At 45.8% G+C, this 19,610-nt stretch overlaps 3 protein-coding genes and 1 long non-coding RNA gene across 5 annotated transcripts in view; 2 read left to right on the top strand and 2 right to left on the bottom strand.

Annotated features, from left to right (window-relative positions):
• LOC119959614 (zinc finger protein 239-like) overlaps positions 1-3,999 on the top strand; it is a gene marked incomplete at its 5' end in the record, with an annotated part of 34,144 nt that extends 30,145 nt beyond the window's left edge. Inside the window, one exon of the mRNA XM_038787814.1 lies at positions 2,487-3,999. Coding sequence (XP_038643742.1) covers positions 2,487-3,171 — 685 coding nt within the window. The remainder of the gene's footprint in view (positions 1-2,486) is intronic.
• Positions 1-19,610, bottom strand: part of LOC119959603 (zinc finger protein 774-like) — a 1,152,970-nt gene that overhangs the window by 751,842 nt on the left and 381,518 nt on the right. The window lies entirely within an intron of this gene.
• LOC119959622 lies at positions 8,106-10,837 on the bottom strand. 2 transcript variants are annotated; one of them, XR_005459238.1, is made up of 3 exons: positions 10,767-10,837; positions 9,994-10,083; positions 8,106-8,637 (listed from the first exon to the last, which is right to left on the bottom strand). It is a non-coding gene; the product is annotated as an uncharacterized LOC119959622 (long non-coding RNA). The 2 variants fall into 2 exon arrangements; XR_005459237.1 differs by having other exon boundaries at positions 10,758-10,836.
• On the top strand, positions 11,686-13,046 carry LOC119959610 (gastrula zinc finger protein XlCGF7.1-like). Its single transcript, XM_038787806.1, has 2 exons — positions 11,686-12,374; positions 12,543-13,046. Exons 1-2 carry the CDS (start codon positions 11,767-11,769, stop codon positions 12,745-12,747), a joined length of 813 nt encoding a protein of 270 aa, XP_038643734.1. The 5' UTR covers positions 11,686-11,766; the 3' UTR covers positions 12,748-13,046.

Raw genomic sequence — 19,610 nt, 5'->3', positions numbered from 1 at the left:
CTGTCCCACCCACCCCCTTCTCAGGCGGACCTGATCTGCTACCCTCAAATGAGTCTCCTGCAGCATTGCTACATCAGCCTTCAGTCCCTTCAGGTGTGAGAAGACCCTTGATCTTTTGACCGGCCCATTCAGCCCCCTTACCAATCGGAACACCTTTACAGTAAAATTATGAATTTGTACTTCAATCCTAAATTGATCTCTGATGCAAATCAGTGTCTGCAAATGCTCCACTGGTTGTCAACTTCAATTAGAAAGTGCAGATTAATCCTTGTTGACAATTCCTGCTGACTTCTGTCCATTAGGGAATTAAATTGCATCATGTGAAAGTAGCCAAGACAGATGTGTAAAAATCAGGGACATACTCTGTGAATAAACATTGGATCAGCTGGTGTCAGTGATTCCAGACTGCCTGTGACAATGGAAATCTCTGTGTGATGAGATCAAGAGGACGCTTCATCCGACCATCACCAAAGTTGCCCGGCTGAAATTGGCAGGTGGTGAAGATCTCACCGACAGAAGTAACCAGATGTCCCGCTGGGTTGAACATGACTGTGAGCTGTACCCCTGTGAGACAGACATCTCCCAGTCTCTGTTTGACTCTCCTGCAGCTTCCTGTCACAGTGAGTTGGACAAGGAACCCTCATCATTTGAGCCGAATAGGGCCATTGATTGCTGAGCAAGCAGAAAGGTGCCCGGCAAGGATGGAATTCCAGCTGAACTGCTCACACACAGAAAGTCCCATCGACTGCCACACCTTCATGACTTCCTTCATCTCTGGTAGGTGACAGGAACCATTCCATATGCGTGATGCAAACATCATCACAATATATAAAACCAGCAGTAACGGAGGAGATGAAAATGAAAAATGAAAATCGCCTATTGTCACAAGTAGGCTTCAAATGAAGTTACTGTGAAAAGCCCCTAGTCGCCACATTCCGGTGCATGTTCGGGGAGGCTGGTACAGGAATTGAACCGTGCTGCTGGCCTGCCTTGGTCTGCTTTCAAAGCCAGCGATTTAGCCAAGTGCTAAACCAGCCCCTTTTACAACAACTATAAAGACATTTCAGTCCTTAACATCACTGGGAAGATCTTCATAGGGTCATGTTTAAAAGACTCCAACTTCTTGCTGACTGAGTGTCAGCCATTGACTCTAATCGGTCATTAAGACCCATTTGTATTATTTACGTCCTCTTGTTAGCGCGCAGGCATGAAGCCCAATCCCGCCATCAGCAGGGTGGCTGTCAGAGCATCACGCTTGGATCGGCGCCCAACGCCAATACCGATTTTCCGCTGCATCAGGGACTCCGCTGTTAGTGGTGGAGATTCCAGCTCTATGTGTATAAACATCTCCTTCATTCATCATGAGTGTCTGGCAGTTGCCTTTCTGTTCCAGGCTGATATTGTCTCTGACATTATAGGTAGAAAAAGGTGCTGTCTGTTCAGGGTTTGGTGTTTGGGAAGACACTCTCAGACTCCGTTAGCAGCAGTTTGTCAAATGGCCTCTGGTAGCTCCCTCTGATGTTGGACAGTGCAGTTCACGGATGGTCTGATAAAAGCTCTTCAGATGGACCATATGAGTCAGACATTTCCAAATCGGAGAAGTGAATATTTTTATTCTGCTGACTCATAGGCAGAGGGTTGGCCGTCTTATTGGTTGCTGTTCACACATAAAATCCAGTTTGAACATAAGAAATGCAATAAGGCACTTTTTTCACAAAAACGTAGACGGTTAGGTTTTGTCCTTTCGCATTAAGTGGAGTCGGCCAATGTTACTGAGGTGAAAATAGTCTTGTGGATATATAGTTGAAAACTCATCTTGGGGTGAAATATTTTGTATTGGGTGTGAGCCAGGGTTCAGCCTGAGACAGTTCCCAGGGAGCGGGATGGAGTCCGTATGTAGGGAATGTAGATTGTCATGGAGATTGAAGAGGGATGGAGTCAGTGGGTAGAGAATGGAGTTTGCAGTGAGGGTTGAAGACAATGGCCTCATTCTACATGTTTAACTGGAGGAAGTTTCTGCTCTTTCAGCCTGAATGTCAGACAAGTCAGGATGGTGTGTGACTTACAGAGGAATTTGGAGGTGAAGGTGTTCACATATACCATTGAGGTGGTGGAGGGGAGAGTTTGGGAGGTTCTGGTCAATTGTAGATATGTAAAATCTGTCTCCCTGGCCACTGCCTCGACCCCACCAATGACCTGGTTCAACACAATTTCATCAGCTGTCTTTATGTTTTTGTGAGTTCTCACTCCCTTTTTTCTGTTTTAACTCAATTTCACAGGGTATTGGAAGGGGAGGACTTTCTGTTGGGAAACTGAAACCAAATATCACATCAGGATCTGACAGAGTCGCCTAATTTACCATAACCTGAATATGATAGGATTTTGAACATGGAAGGAAAAAGCACCGATCACAGTGAGGAGAAACTGTCCACATGTTATGTGTTTGGACGACACTTCAGCCGATCTGACCGGTCGAACAACAAACAACGTCACACTGAGGAGAAACTGTGGAAATGTGAGGATTGCGGGAAGGGTTTTGACTATCCAGTTAGGCTGGAAATTCATCAGCGAATTCACACTGGGGAGCGACCGTTCATCTGCCCCAAGTGCGGGAAGGGATTCACTACCTCGTCCCACTTGCTGATACACCAGCGGGTTCACACTGGGGAGAGGCCATTCACCTGCTCTCAATGTTGGAAGGGATTCACTCAGTCATCCAACCTGCTGACACACCAACGAATGCATGCTGGGGAGAGACCATTCATCTGCTCCGAGTGTGGGAAGGGATTCACCATTTCAGCCAACCTGCTGAGACACCAGCGAGTTCACTCTGACGAGAGACCTTTTATATGCTCAGACTGTGGGAAAGGCTATAAAAGTTCTGGGGAGCTGATGTCCCATCAACATGTTCACACTGACGAGAAACCGTTCAGATGCTCTCGCTGTGGGAGTGGGTTCAAGCAATCATCTGACCTCACTGTACACCAGCGCACTCACACTGGGGAGAAGCCGTTCTCATGCGCTGTGTGTGGGAAGAGATTCAATCAGACATGTACCCTTCAGAGACATCAGCAAGTTCACACTGGGGAGAAGCCATTCACCTGTTCTGTGTGTGGGAAGAGGTTTGGTTGGTCATCCACTCTGCTGAGACACCAGCGAGTTCACAAGTAACTGCAATGAGTGGACCTTCCTGTAAATCACATCCAGGCCTGAACAGGAGGAGCAGCCAGATTGGGAGAGACTGAATATGATTGGAGGAGCTGTTTCTCACACATTCTGTCTCTCCCACATTCAGGAGAGAGTTAATTTTAAATGGTCACCCCAGTGGTGAATTTTAATTGGCATATTGAGGGGTTTTGATGGGCAGAATTTGCCCACCTCCTCCATTGAAATTACACCTTGTTCCAATTTTCCACATCTCCGATTAGAAAGTGCTGATTAATCCTTGCTGACAATTCTTGCTGACGTCCACATAAATTATCAAGGAATCTGAAACAAAACAGTGAATTATTTCACAGACACAAGATTCAACAATCAACATTGATGAAGTTTGGAAGTTGCTGAGTTGAATCATTTCTGACACAGCAGCAGCAACATTTGGTAAAGGTGGAACCCACAACAAAGACTGTTTTGAGAGCCACTCAGCAGAGATGTCATCTGTCATTGAAGCAAAAAGCAAAGCCGACCCGATGAACAACATAAACCCAACACTGAGAACACTGCATCATGTGAAAGCCAAGACAGTTGTGTAAAAGACGGGGAGAATGTGTGAAATAATCACTGGATCAGCCGACATCACAGAATGTGAATTGCCTCTGAAAACTACTGGATTTGATGTGATTAAGAGGACACTTGGTTCTTCCTTCAACAATGTGGCCAACTGAAATCAGCAGATGCTGAAGTTCTCACTGACAGATCGAAACAGATGTCCTGCTGCGTTGAACACGGCTGTGAGCTGTACCCCTGTGAGACGGACAATTCCCAGTCTCTGTTTGACTCTCCTGCAGCTTCCTGTCATGGTTTTTTTTTTTCTTTTTTTTTTAAATTTAGATTACCCAATTATTTTTTCCAATTAAGGGCCAATTTAGCATGTCCAATCCACCTACTCTGCACATTTTTGGGTTGTGGGGGCGAAACCCACGCAGACACGGGGAGAATGTACATGCTTCCTGTCATGGTTGAGTTGCACAAAATGCCATCACTTGTGCTGGAAAAAGCCATTCGTTGCTGAGCAAGCAGAAAGGCACCCAGAAAGGATTGAATTCCAACTGAACTGCTCAAACACGGAGAGTTCCATCGACTACCACATCTGCATAATCACCTCCTCTTGGCAGGTAGGATCCATTTCACAGGAAACGTTGACAGAAATATCACAATCTACAAAAACAGCAGTGACAGAGGAAATTGCAGCAACTACAGGGACATCTCACTCTTTAGCATCACTGGGAAGACCTTCACTAAGGTCATGTTTGAAGATTCATCTACTTGCAGACTGAGTTTATCCAGAAGCACAGAGCGGTTTCTGTGCTGACCGATCTACAGTGAACATGATCTTCTCCACACACCAGCTACAAGAGAAGTGAACAATTGGGATTTGATCTATAGTATCAATGCTGAGAAAGTGAAATGTTTTAATAACTGAATGAAAATAAACCTTTCAGTGTGAATCACAATTTACAGGTGCAATTGGAAAAGGCACCAAAATGTCTCAATCTCTGAAGATAAACGTCAGCCTTGAAGTTATGTTTCGGAGATCACAAGCTGTGGGAAGCTCCACTCTCTTTAACACTTTTGGTCTAAGAAGGTTGAAGCATTTGTTTACCCACGTAAGCTAACTTTTTTAGTTTGATTTTTCCTCAGTTACAATACAGCGATCGGGAAAGTCACCTGAAGAAAGAAAACAAAACATCTTGGCAAGACTGAGAAAAAATATCAAAATAATTGGAAAAACAAAGATCAAAATGGTGTCTTGTTCATCTTTAATCTGGAAATAAAGTTATGTAAGGTTGACACTATTGTGTCCATTTGTGAATGTTTGCTTCACCCTTTTACAGTCAAGCATCGCTGTGAGAATTTAAACTAAAGTTTAAAGGTTTTTTAAAGATTTGGCTCCCATTTGTTATCGTTCAAGACAAAGTGCCTGAAAACGGGAAATGAGAGTTACCCCCAAACCGATCTGTACCTCTGTCTCTGATCAAAAAATACCGGATGATGTGAGTGTTTAATTGGACAGTAAAGTTTCCGCACTGTCCTGAAACAGATAGAATGGGAAGCACCATTTTCTTTTTTCTTAATAAATTTAGAGAACCCAATTATGATTTTCCAATTAAGGGGCAATTTAGCATGTCTAATCCACCTACCCTGCACAGCTTTGGGTTGTGGGGGTAAGATCTATGGAGACATGGGGAAAATGTGCAAACTCCACACGGACAGTGGACCGGGGCTGCGATCGAACTCGGGTCCTCGGCGGCATAGAACATAGAACAGTACAGCACAGAACAGGCCCTTCGGCCCTCGATGTTGTGCCGAGCAATGATCACCCTACTCAACCCCACGTATCCACCCTATACCCGTAACCCAACAACCCCCCCCCCACCCCCCACCCCCCACCCCACTAACCTTACTTTTAAGGACACTACGGGCAATTTAGCATGGCCAATCCACCTAACCCGCACATCTTTGGACTGTGGGAGGAAACCGGAGCACCCGGAGGAAACCCACGCACACACGGGGAGGACGTGCAGACTCCGCACAGACAGTGACCCAGCCGGGAACCGAACCTGGGACCCTGGAGCTGTGAAGCATTTATGCTAACCACCATGCTACCGTGCTAAGCACAGCGCCACAGTGCCGCCCTGGAAGCCCCATTTTTAATCTAAGAAAATAAAATCACACCAGCGATTGGAAATTGGATCTAATTCAACGGAACAGACAAACTGTATTTCTACGTACATTCTAGTGGAAGTTAGGAAAGTGTAGATGAGACAAGTGAGTGATAGTTTTCACTTGGAGATGTTTGTAGCCTGGCTTCTGCACTTAACAATAATGGAATCTGACAGTCTGGTCACTACCTGAAAGCATTGGAACCAGACAGAGTGGCTCCTTCATCTTTTAAGAGACCATCTTTTAAACATTGTTTGAAAATCCATGAGTGAGCTGTATCAGATGGTACATGGTACATGGAACATCCTTTTGGGATACAGATGTGTGTGTGCAGATGTAATGTTACATGTGGAAACACATGGTGACCTTGCACGGGAGAACAGTCCCCGACATGTTCAGCTATTTGACTACAGAACAACATGAAGTGCTTAACATAGAATGAGAGAGCATTTTTAATTGACATGTCTTGCACAGAGAATCTGATTTTAAAACAATCAGGACAGAATTAAACTCACTGGAATCTATCAGAGGGAGTGAAATTAAAGTGAAGAGGGATATAGGATCTGGATTTAGAAAATATTCACAAGGTGGATGCAGGTGAACAGGGGGCTGGAGAATCTTTGAAATTTGTGCCTGAACCTTTGTTTGAACTGGATGTGTTTCCGATACCAATAATCTAGAATTGTGAGAGATGGAGTGCAGGTGGGGAGGATAAATCACAGTCAATAATGATCACATTTTGCTGGAAATCTTTTTACAAGTAGTCTAGGTTGCAGCTCAAGGGTTTGTGTTGCTGTTTCTGATCATTTCAGGAACTTTAGATGTTATCTATGGAATGTAACAAGAAATTAGGAAAAAAAGCTTGTAGTTTAGAAAGAGCTGGGTGAAACAGAAATCAGATTGTGAGACGTTAATAAGGATAATCCCTCTTCAAGGTGGGAAGATCTGTCAGAAATCACTGACTAATAACCTAATAAAATCATCAGAAATGTATTCCATATTACAAGAATAGCTGTGTGTGTGTCTCTCTGTCTTGCTCAAAAATAAAGATTCCTGGCTTGACAAACAGAGGGAAATCTATTCCAGTATTACTTCATACGGATGGACACGGTAGTTAGGGAACTGAATTTATACTGGTAACTGAAGACAATGACTTTGGCCTTCCCAATTTTTAATCCAAATTTCTGCTCATCCAGTACTGGATATGGGAAAAGCAGTTTGATCATTTAGTAACAGTGGAGGAATGGAGAGGAATGGGGGTGAGGTAGAAATGGGTGTTGTCAGTGTACATGTGAAAACTAACATGGTGCTTTTGGATGATGTCACCTAGTGGCAGCGTGTAGATGGGAAATAGGAGGGGCCGAGAATAGAATCTTTTTAAGGTGGATAATGACGGTGGATTTAAAGGTGAGAGGGACAGTACCAAAAGAGAGAGAGACCCGTTGACATTATCAGCTAACACGGGGAAGTTGGGTGATCAGTAATCCTGATAATAGGGTCAATACAGCAGAAGGTGGAACTCATGGACAAGAGCACTGAGAGGGCACGACAGAGGATGGCAGAGAAACTGGAGAAAGGTGTGAGTTCAGAGCTCAGAAACAAAAGTCTGACCCTGGTGGGCTCATGGAAGGGAGGGAAGCAGCAGAGGCAGCTGATCGGATTGTCTCTGTAGCTCCATGAGTTCCTCACACTTGTTGTTGGAAGTGAGAATGGGAGACAGGGAAGAACAAGAGCCCTTCAAAAAGGAATTAATGCGAGTTAGAGATATTAAAAAGCCGCAACGCTGTGTACTTATCACAAAGTTGATTTATTTAACATTTATCTAGAATAGTAACTTGGCTGTTAACTGGGCTGGGGTTTAACAACATCAGCAGAAACAGACCCCAATGAACATGGTCCAGTGCTAGATGTGATTAACAACAAAATTCAATCGCTGTAGTTACTTGTGAACTCGGTGGTGTCTCAGTAGGTTGGATGACTGAGTGAATCTCTTCCCACAATCGGAGCAGATAAACGGCCTCTCCCCAGTGTGAATTCGCTGGTGTGCGGTGAGCTCAAACGATTGCCTGAATCTAGTCGCACAGTGAGAGCAGCTGAACGGTCTCTCGTCAGTGTGAACGCGCTGATGGTACATTAGATCCTCAGAACTTTTAAAACACTTTCTGCAGACTGGGCATTTAAATGGTTTCTCCCCAGTGTGAACTTGCTGGTGACTCAGCAGATCAGACGACTGAGTGAATCCTTCCCACACTCGGAGCAGGTGAACGGCCTCTCCCCAGTGTGAATTCGCCGGTGTACTGTCAGTTGTGATGATCGCTTGAACCCAGTTCCACAATGAGAGCATCTGAATGGTCTCTCGTCAGTGTGAATACGTTGATGCAGCATCAGATTCCTGGAACTTTTGAAGCACTTCCCACAGTCTGGACATTTAAATGATGTCTTGTCAGTGTGAATTTGCTGGTGTGTCAGCAGGGTGGATGAATCAGTGAATCCTTTTCCACACTCGGAGCAGATGAACGGCCTCTCTCCGGTGTGAATGCGTCGATGAGTTTCCAGTGCAGACGGGTAAATGAATCCCTTCCCACAGACTCCACATTTCCACGATTTCTCCACAATGTGAACGGTGTTTTTTCCTTCCATCTTCAATTTCCAGTCTCATTCACGTTACGATCAATTGGGCGTCTGTCTGATCCTGATGTGATGAATGGTTTCAGATTCCCCACTGAAATCATTGCATTCTCATATCCTGTGTAACTGTTTAAAAACAGAAAATAGGGAGTGAGAGAGAACCCACAAAAACACAAAGGCAGGTTGTGAAATTGAGCTGAATGAATCTGGTTATTTGTGGGGCCGACACTGGGAGAAAGTGACCATGAAAACTGCTGCATTGTCATAAAAACACAACTGGTTCACTCATGTCCTTCAGGGAAGAGAACCTGTCAACTGGTCAGAGCGTAGATTAGACATCAGCCTCTTTTGGAGGAGAGAGAAAGCTGGGAGCAGAATGGGTAAAGGTGATTGACTGTATGCATCTAAAGCTCAGCTAGAACTTTGACAGAATCTCCCGGATCTTCAACCTTCACCACTGAGAAGGATCAGGATCGCAGGTGTATGTGAAATGCATCACCTCCAAGTTCCAGTCCAAGACACACACTGTCCTGATCTATCTGACAGCCACGGTGTGAAGATACCGGTGTTGGACTGGGGTGGGCAGTAAGAAGTCTTACAGCACCAGGTTAAAGTCCAACAAGTTTGTTTCGAATCATTAACTTTCAGAGCAAAGATAGCCAAGTTCCGTACCCATGAGTACGGCCTCAACCAGGACCTTGGATTCATGTCACATTACATTCACACACCCCCCCCCCCCCCCCCCCCCCACCTCCCCCCCACCATCTGGCCTGAGTTTGAGAAACTCTACGAACTGACCTGGCTTGAGACAATTCACACCTCTTTAATCTGTGATTATCCCTCTCTCCAGTTGCGCCATCTGGACCTGTAAAGACTTAATTACCGGCAAATACTCGCATTCAAAGTATCATCTTGCATCATTGACTTTGTCTATATATGTGGTTGTGGAACCCACCTCTTCATTCACCTGAGGAAGGAGCAGTGCTCCGAAAGCTAGTGATTCCAAACCTGTTAGACTTTAACCTGGTGTTGTAAGACTTCTTACTGTATCTGACATCCTGTACTGGATGAACAGAAATTTCTCCCAATGAAATAATGAGAAGTTTGAAATCATTGTCTTCAGTCCCTGCGAAAATTTCCATACCCTAAGCATTGACTCCATCCCTATCCCTGACAACAGTCTGAGCTGAACCAGACTGTTTACAACCATGGAAAAATATTTCACTAAAATAAAAGTAAAAAACTCTGGAAATGTGAAGTACAAACAGAAAATGCTGGATAAACTCAGCAGGTCAGGCAGCATCTGTGGAGGAAGAGGACTCTTCCGAAACCACAGCTCGGTTTCCGACCACATATCACTGCCACGGCCTTGAATGAGTTTCTATCTCATTCACATCACGACTTAGTCTTGTCTCATGTTTCTGATGTTCACACACATTCCTTTATTGTCTCTAGATTTGACTATCCAAGAAAGACACTTACATTTAGGTTCTGATGAATGGAGTGACTGTCAGATTTTGATCTGATATTTGGTTTGACTTTTCCACCTTCAAATTCTGCTCTTCCAACGTCCTGTAAAGCAAAATTCATCACTGTCAGTCCAGGAATAAAAATTGAGAATCGTCGGGCCGCCGCGTAGAGCGGCCCGCGCCGGCCAACCACGTCGGCACCAATGGCGCCAAGGGGGCATGGCCCGGTCGTGGGGATTCTCCAGACCAACCCAGGGTTGGAAGAATCCTGCCCACGATAAGGGAGTAAACCAGGGCATCATGATCGGCACAGGCTTGGAGTGCCGAAGGACCTGTCCCTGCTGTACTTTTCTTTGTTCTTTGCTCAGGGTTGCGTGTCTCCCCTGGTATTCATGTGACTGAACAGATCTTTAAACACAAGGGGCAGGGCGTCCCGTGAGGTACTGGGATCCGGAGGGCACGATTTGTTTATTTTTCTTTCCTCCTCTGCTTGGGTCTCAAAGGGTAATGCAGTTTGATGGACAGGCTGTCTGTATTCTGAACAATGGGTAACAAGCTCCGCCCAGTCATTCAAAACATTGCCCCCAAGAAAGATGGCGATCGCGCATGCGTCTTGCTGCATGTTGCCCCCAATAAAGATGGTGACCGTTAACACGGGACGAATATGAGGCGATATTCTTGTTCGTGGAAAATTGACCCGGTTTGTCCGCTTTTTTGCCTTTCGGTTTACACAACATGTTTAAGAAATCTCCCGCCGAGCTGTCCGATCCTTCTCACCCTCCGTACCGACAATCTCTCTTCGCGTGTGTGGATTCGCCAGAGAAGTACATCTTAATCGCCATTACTTGCAGTGCGCATGCTTTAGTTTGCGTCCCTCATTCACTGTGATTGGTTGGAGGACCAGCCGCTCCCGCTCCCTCCTCCTATTGGTGTGGAGCTGCCGTCAATCACTTCCGGGGCATTGAGAGACAGAGCATGCGCAGTCCGGCTGTGGGCTGCACATTAGTGCGCAGGCGCAGTGTCAAAGAGCTTGGAGCCTGCGCAATGTGATTGATGCCTCGGCCCTTGTTTGTCCCGGAGAAGCGGAGTCAGCGTCAGGCGGTGGGTGGGAGGATTTGGAAACTTTGTGGATCCGCAAACCCTTCACCATCATTGTGTGCGCTGAGAGTGGAGACTTGGAAATGGTGCAGATGGTGAGATAGGTTTGGATTTCAGCCCAGGGAGGAGGGAGAGTGTGTGGGACGGGGATTTACAGCTTTGGGGAACAAGAGAGGAAAAATCTTCCAGAGAAACTTGAATTGTCTGTTCAGAGTTAGTTTTGCTTTTACAGAAACTCACATCGAGATCTGACACAGCCACTTGATTCATCAGGACCGAAATACTATTGGCATTTACAGTGGAAGGAGAAATGTTTGTCTGCTTGTCTTTGCATGAAAATTTCAAACATCAGTGTGACTGGAAAAGCCCCGAGTGAGAGAGTTCCAGTGAACTGACTGTGGAAACAACAGTGTGACTGGAAAAGCCCCGAGACACACACAACACACACCCGAGTGAGAGAGTTCCAGTGAACTAACTGTGGAAACAACAGTGTGACTGGAAAAGCCCCGAGACACACACACCCGAGTGAGGGTGTTCCAGTGAATTGACTGTGGAAAGAGCTTTAACCAGTTACACTGCCTGAAAATATATCACCCTTCACAGTGGGGAGAAATTGTACATGTGCTCTGTGTGTAAATGAAGCATCAACTGATTGTACAAACTGGAGAGACGCAAGGCTACCAGCACTATGGAGAAACCGTGGAAATGTGGGGACTGTGGGAAGGGATTTAATTATCCATCCCGGCTGGAAACTCATCAACGCAGTCACATTGGGGCTAACAAAATGGAGAAACCATGGAAATGCGATGATTGTGGTAAAGGATTCAATTATCCATACCTGCTTGAATACCATCGACAGAATCACACTGGGAAGAAGCCCTTCATCTGTTCCGAGTGTGGGAAGGGATTCACAACCTCATCCCACCTGCTGTTACACCAGCGTATTCACACAGAGGAGAGACCGTTCAGCTGCTTTACCTGTGGAAAGAGGTTCTCGTGTTCATCCAACCTCAATGCACATCAGCGAGTTCACATTGGGGGGAAGTCGTTCACCTGCTCCTTGTGTGGGAAGGATTTCGCTGGTCCATCCGGTCTTTGGTCACACCAGCAAATTCACAGAGGGGTGAAGCCGTTCATCTGTTCTGTGTGTGGGAAGGGCTTCACTCTGTCATCCAACCTGCTGTCACACCAGCGAATTCACACTGAGGAGAGGCCATTCAGCTGCACTTCCTGTGGAAAGAGGTTCAGGTCTTCATCCAACCTCAGTGCGCACAAGCGGGTTCACACTGGAGAGAGGCCATTCACCTGCTCCATGTGTGGGAATGAATTCACTAATTCATCCAGCCTCCAGTCACACCAGCGAATTTACACAGAGGAGAAGCCATTCATTTGCACGTACTGTGGAAAGAGTTTCAGGCAGTTATCAATCCTCACTGCACATCAACACACTCACACTGGAGAGAGACCATTCACTTGCTCCGAGTGTGGGAAGGGATTTACTCAGTCTGGCAGCCTGCATTTACACAAGCGCACTCACACTGGGGAAAGGCCGTTCACCTGCTCTGAGTGTGGGAAGGGATACACTCGGTCATCCCACCTGCTGACACACCAGCGAGTTCACAACTGTCTGCAGGGTTTGGATTTTGCTGTTAATCATGTCCAGGATTGATATGCTGACAATATTTGGTTTGTTTCTGCTGAAATTAGCAATCTCTACAACTGGCTGGAGTTTAATATTCTGGATCTGTCACTAATTTTCAGGGCTGTAATGTTCCTTTTAAAGAGCACCATCTGTAACTTTTCGCAGGAACTTGTTGATAATAAATTTATGAAGTTTTCCTTCAACCCAAAATGGATCTTTTGTGCAAATTCTACAATTCACTATGTCTAGGTAAAAGGTAAAGTTGCCATAGCTGACTGGTGGTGATTTAAACTGACGATCGTGACACCTCAAGCCAAGGGCAATGTTGGGAAGGCGGACAGACCTTTATGACTAACCACAGCTTGTATAGGAACTGAACCCACACTGCTGCCTTTGCTCTACACTACAGACCAGCTGTCTAGCCAAGTGAGCTAAACTGGCCCCACTGTCTCTAAGATTTTGCTGATTAACATTTCCAATTAGAAAGTGGTGATTAATCCTTGCTGACAATTCTTACCGACTTACACATTCTTCACAGTGGCACCTCTACGATCAAATTAAATTCTCAAGGGACTTAAAAGAACTGAAGTCACTTATTAGCACTGAAATTAAAATGGCTGAAAAGAGAGAAATGTTGCTGAAGCATTTCATTTTGTACTTATCAGGACAAACCAAAAAATGCCAAATTTTAAATGATCATATGGATTTGTTTATTGTCAAGTGTACTGAGGTACAGTGAAAAGTATTTTTCTGAGAGCAGCTCAACAGATCGTTAAGTACATGAAAAGAAAGGAAATAAAAGAAAATACATAATAGGGCAACACAAGGTGCACAATGTACCTACACAAGGACACTGGCATCGGGTGAAGCATACAGGGGTGTAGTGTTAATCAGGTCAGTCCACAAGAGGGTCCTTTAAGTGTCTGGTAACAGCGGGGAAGAAGCTGTTTTTGAGTCTGTTCATGCGTGATCTCAGACTTTTCTATCTACTGCCTGATTGGAAAAGTGAGTAAGCTGGGAGGGAGGGGTTTTGACTGACATTTTAAAAATAAATTTACAGTACCCAATTATTTTCTTTTTCAATTAAGGGGTAATTTAGCGTGGCCAATCCAGCTACCCTGCACATCTTTGTGTTGTGGGGTGAGACCCACGCTGACACAGGGAGAATGTGCAATCTCCACACAAAAAGTGACCTGGGGCCGAATTGAAGAGCTTGACTGATTATCTTAAATTGATTGTTAGTGTTGCTATTAGCACACTCTGAATTGTTCAGCAAGTGCTGCCTGTTTTATTACACTTCTGGTAGTATGTTATGTTATACTACTGAATGTAATATATGTCACTCAATACTGTAGTTGATGAGGTTTTCATCCATAGATTCATAGAATTTACAGCGCAGAAGGAGGCCATTTGGCCCATCGAGTCTGCACCAACTCTTGGAAAGCGCACCCTACCCAACCGCACACCTCCACCCTATCCCCATAACCCAGTGACCCCACCCAACACCAAGGGCAATTTTGGACACGAAGGGCAATTTATCATGTCCAATCCACAAAAATACTTGCACATCTTTGGACTGTGGGAGGAAACTGGAGCACCCGGAGGAAACCCATGCACACACGGGGAGGATGTGCAGACTCTGCACGGACAGTGACCCAAGCTGGAATCGAACCTGGGACCCTGGAGCTGTGAAGCGATTGTGCTAACCACAATGCTACCATGCTGTCCACGTATCCTTTGATACCCTTCACCCTATGTGCTATATCTAACTTCATCTTGAAACCATACAATGTTTTGGACTCAACTACTTCCTGTGGGGGTAATGAATTCCACAGGTTCACCACTCTCTAGGTGAATAAATTTCTCCTCGTCTCTGTCCCTGTATCCTCAGACTGTGATTCCTGGTTCTCGACACCCACCGTTGGGAACATCCTTCCTGCATCTACCCTGTGTAGTCCTGATAGGATTTTATAGGTTTCTATGAGATTCCCCCCTCATTCTTCTGAACTCCAGCGAGTGCAATCCTAAACTGCTCCATCTCTTCTTGTGCGTCTGTCGTGTCATCCCAGGAATAAGTCTGGTAAACCTTGATCCTTTTGCACCTCAGAGCGCTGCAATCTCACCATTTAAATTATAAGATTTTTCATTCTGCCTGCCAAAATGGACAATTTCACATTTTCCCACAGTAAACTCCGTTTAACAGTTCTTTGTCCAGTCAATTAACCTATCTATACATTTTTGTAACCTCCTTATATCCTCTTCACAACTTACTTTCCTTTATACCTTGGTGTTATCAAAAAAATTGGCAATCATCCCTTCCAAACCTTAATCCCACTCATTGATGAATTGTAAAATGTTGAAGAACCAGTACTGATTACTGTGGCTCACCACTCGTTAGATCTTGCCAACCTGAAAAAGTCCCATTTTGAGCCAACTCTGCTTCCTGTTCATCTGTCAATCTTCTATACATGCACATATGTTACCCCCATATGTGATGGTAAGCGAAACACATTGATTTTATTTATTTTTCAATCCCTATGATTTTATTTATTTTTCAATCCCGATGTGAGCAGAAGCTCACTCTTCTCCAGATTCAGACAAAGAATTATTAGAAATTAGATCTCTAATGACGGCTGGATTACCCACAACCCCACGCGCCCCAGAAACCGCTCTATCTCCGGCGGAATGTAAGGATGGTCCGCGCATGCTTGGAAGGTCCTGGTCTCTGAAGTTGTTTGTGGAGAGAAGCCGGTAGCGGCGGATCTGAATGGAGAATGTTTATTGTTCCACATTCGGCTCCGGGTCCGCCCCCCGACACTGCCCTCCCACCTCACAATGCCCAGGGAATGATTGACGGCAGCACCGGACCAATAGAGGAAGGTGGGCGTGACAGGACAACAGAGGTGGTGTGGCTCGTCCTCCAACCAATCGCAGTGAATGTGGAGGCGGGGTTATGACTGAAGCATGCGCAGTACGGGTGCTGGAAGCGGAAGGCCTCTTCAGAATTTCAACCCTATATTTCCAGTGCAGCGTTTTCTGAACTCCTTTTCCAGCGAGTGAGAAGGGGAGGATTTACAGACAGGAAAATCAAAGCAAACATCATATCAGGATCTGAAAGTCACTCAATTCATCAGAAACTCAACATCGTTAACCTTTGAATGTGGAAAAAGAAATGTTTGCCTGTTCTCTCTGTGGGAAACGATTTCAAACATCTGTGTGACTGGTAAAGCCCCGATGCACACATAACACAAACCCAAGTGAGAGTGTTCCAGTTAACTGACTGTGCAAAGATTGTAACCAGTTACACAGCCTGAATAAACATCACACCATTCACAGCAGGGAGAAATCATACATGTGTTCTGTGTGTGAACGAGGCTCCAACTGATCATCCAACCTGGAGAGACGCAAGGACACCAGCATTGTGGAGAAGAGTTGGAAATGTGGGGACTGTGGGAAGGGATTTAATTATCCATCCCAGCTGGAAATTCATCGACGCACTCACACTGGACAGAGGCCATTCACCTGCTCTGTGTGCGGTAAAGGATTTCCTCAGTCAACCAAACTCATGTTACATCAGCAAATCCACTCTGAGGAGAGGCCATTCAGCTGTAATCTCTGTGGAACAAAGTTTAAATGTGTTTCCACCTTGCTGAGGCATCAGCAGATACACACTGGGGAGAGGCCGTACACCTGCTCCGTATGTGGCAAGGGATTCACTCAGTCATCGGGGCTTTGCACACACCAGAGAATTCACACTGAGGGGAAGGCATTCAGTTGCGCGTCCTGTGGCAAGAGGTTTAGGCAGTCATCTGAGCTCAATGAACACCAGCAAATTCACACTGGGGAGAGGTCGTTCATCTGCTTTGAGTGTGGGAAGGGATTCACTCGGTCATCCCACCTTCTGAGACACCAGCGGGTTCACACAGAGGAGAGACCATTCAATTGCACATCTTGTGGAAAGAGGTTCAGGCAGTCATCTGATCTCAAAGCACACCACCGAGTTCACACTGGGGAGAGGCCGTTCACCTGTTCTGAGTGTGGGAAGGGATTTACTCAGTCATCCCACCTGCTGGCACACCAGCGAGTTCATAAGTGACCACAGGGGTTTGATTCTCCTGTTATTGCTACTGTTAATCACATGCTGGACTGATAGTCGGACAATATTTGCTTTGTTTCTATTGATATCAACAAACCTTACAGCTGGCTGGGGTTTAACTGGCTGGAGTTTAATATTCTGGAGGCGTCACTGACGTTTAGGGCTGCAGTGTCCGACTATGCAAGCACCATTTGTGATTTTTCTCTTTAATTCAAGAACTGTCAACGGGAACGCAGGAAAACTAACTTTTACTTCAATCCAAAATTGATATTTGATGCAATTCAGAGACTGCGATTAGAAAATGCTGATCAATCCTTGCTGACTTGCACCTTTTTCACAGTGGCACATCCACTATTAAGTTAACCTATCAAGGAACAAGAAACAAAGTAGTGATATATTTTACAGGCACATCAGCATTGGTATTGATGAAACTTGGAAGTCACTGAGTTGAATCATTTCTGACGCAGCAGCAGCAACATTTGGTAAAGGTGAAACCTACAACACAGACTGGTTTGAGACCCACTCAGCAGAGATGTCATCTGTCATTGAAGCAAAAAGCAAAGCCGACCTGATGTACAACATGTTACATGAGCAACAGCAGCTTAGGATGTCGTGAATAGTGTTCTTACAGGGAACAGATCAGTCTTAGGGGGAGTCATTGAGGAGTCTTGTAGCTGTGGGGAAGAAGCTGTTCCTATATCTGGATATGCGGGTCTTCAGACTTCTGTATCTTCTGCCTGATGGTAGGGTCTGGAAGAAGGCAATGCCTGGGTGGAAGGGGTCTCTGATAATGCTGTGTGCCTTCCTGAGGCAGCGGGAGATGTAGACAGAATCAGTGTGGGGGTGGCAAGCTTGTGTGATGCGTTGGGCTGAGTTCACCATACTCTTCAGTTTCTTGCGATCTTGGACCGAGCAGTTGCCATACTAGGCTCTGATGCAGCCGGATAGGATGCTCTCTATCGCACATCTGTAGAAGTTTGTGAGAGTCGATACAGGCATGCCAAATTTCTTTAGCTTCCGTAGGAAGTAGAGATGTTGTTGGGCTTTCTTGACTGTTGCATCAACGTGAGTGGACCAGGACAGACTGTTGGTGATGGTGACCCCCAGGAACTTAATGGTATCGACCATCTCCACTTCGGAGCTATTGATGCAGATGGGAATGTGTGCCATGGTGCGCTTCCTGAAGTCGATGATCAGTTCCTTGGTCTTTCCAACATTTAGAGAGGTTGTTTTCGGTACACCATGCAACCAAGTGATTTATATCCCTCCAGTAGTCTGATTCATCGTTGTTTGAGATATGGCCCAACACAGTCGTATCATCCACAAACTTATAGATTGAGTTGGAGTTAAATCTTGCCACACAATCATGTATGAACATAAGCCTACTTATGACACTAATAAACATTATTGTTAATAAAATTGAATATAGGGGGAAAGCGAGGTGTTTCCAATAATTGCCAGGGGCAGGAGAGAAGGCTGGGGAGTTGCTGTTCCAGATGGTGGGGGTGAGTTTCCACAATCTTGGGATATAGGTGGCGCACAGATGGGTCCAGCTGCATAAGTTGAAGGTGGACTTGAAGAGGTTGGATGTGTTGCCTTGTCTTTGGCAGGATGTGTACAGACAGTGAAAATGATGGTGCTGCCCACCTTTCTGTTCAAATTTCAGAACCTGTTCCCAAGTCCTTTCTGAGGAAGGTGAATGGGATGATTTCGAGGTTTGTGTGGGTGTGGAAGGCCCTGCGAGTGAGGAAGGTGTTTCTGGAAAGGGATTGACGTGGGGGTAGGGGGTGGTTGGCTTTGCCGAGCCTGTTGAATTACTACTGGGCAGTGAACACACAATGATTAGGAATTGGGTGTGGGAGGAGGGTCTGTCTGGAGACTGGTGGAGGTGGCGTTGTGTAGGGGCACCTGTTTGAGCGCACTGTTGTTCTTGTCCCTGCTGGTCTCGCTGGTCTGGTGGTGGTGTCAGAGTTGAGGGTTTGGAACTAGTGTAGGCAACACTTCGGACTGGAAGGCCTGTCTGTGGCGATATTTGACAAACATAGGTTTGTGCCGACAGGGCTGGATGCGCGGTTCTAGGGTGGCAGCAGGTTAGGCATAGAGTACTTCAGGGCCTTGTTTCTGGAAGAAATATTTGCAGGCCTGGAGGAGCTTGAGGAGTTGTATCAGTTGCCTGTGGGAAACAGTTTTTAAAAATAAATTTAAAGTACCCAATTCATTTTTCCAATTAATGGGTAATTTACCATGGCCAATTCACCTACTCTGCACATTTTTGGGTTGCAAACACAGGGAGAATGTGCAAACTCCACACGGACAGTGACCCAGAGCCGTTATCGAACCTGGGACGTCGGTGCCGTGAGGCAGAAGTGCTAACCACTGCGCTGCCATGCTGCCCTAAGGGAAACAGTTTTAGGTACCTGTAGGTGAGGGACTTTGTTAGGAAAGAGGTGCCGACCTCTCCAGAGCTGCCACCTCTGGTGCTGCAAGACAAGTTATATTCTGAGGATGACATTGGGGAGGGAGAGGTGCGGATATATATGGAGAGCTGGTGGATATCCCTCCTCCTGTGGAGGAGGTCAGACACAAGTGGGAGGAAGAGCTTGGGGCAGAATTGGGGGCCGGGGTGTGGAGGGAAGCCCTGCGGAAGGTGAATGCTTTCTCAGCATGTGCGAGGTTAAGTTTCATCCAGTTCCAACTGGTGCACAGAGCCCCCATGATGGTCTTGAGGATCAGTCGGTTCTTTTTGGGGTGGAGGATAGGTGCAGGTAGTGTGCAGGTCGGGGGCCACCGCACC

The sequence above is a fragment of the Scyliorhinus canicula genome, unplaced genomic scaffold, assembly GCF_902713615.1.
Source record: "Scyliorhinus canicula unplaced genomic scaffold, sScyCan1.1, whole genome shotgun sequence".
NCBI lineage: Eukaryota > Metazoa > Chordata > Chondrichthyes > Carcharhiniformes > Scyliorhinidae > Scyliorhinus > Scyliorhinus canicula.
The sequence above is the reverse complement of the archived record's forward strand: the minus strand, read 5'-3'. Positions and strand labels throughout refer to the sequence as shown.

Coding starts and splice junctions, on each gene's coding strand:
- LOC119959610 (XM_038787806.1), top strand. CDS start 11,767: ATGGAGAAACCGTGGAAATGTGGGGACTGTGGGAAGGGATTTAATTAT. Junction 12,375..12,542: donor CGGGTTCACACTGGAGAGAG/GCCATTCACCTG, acceptor CACTGGAGAGAG/ACCATTCACTTGCTCCGAGT.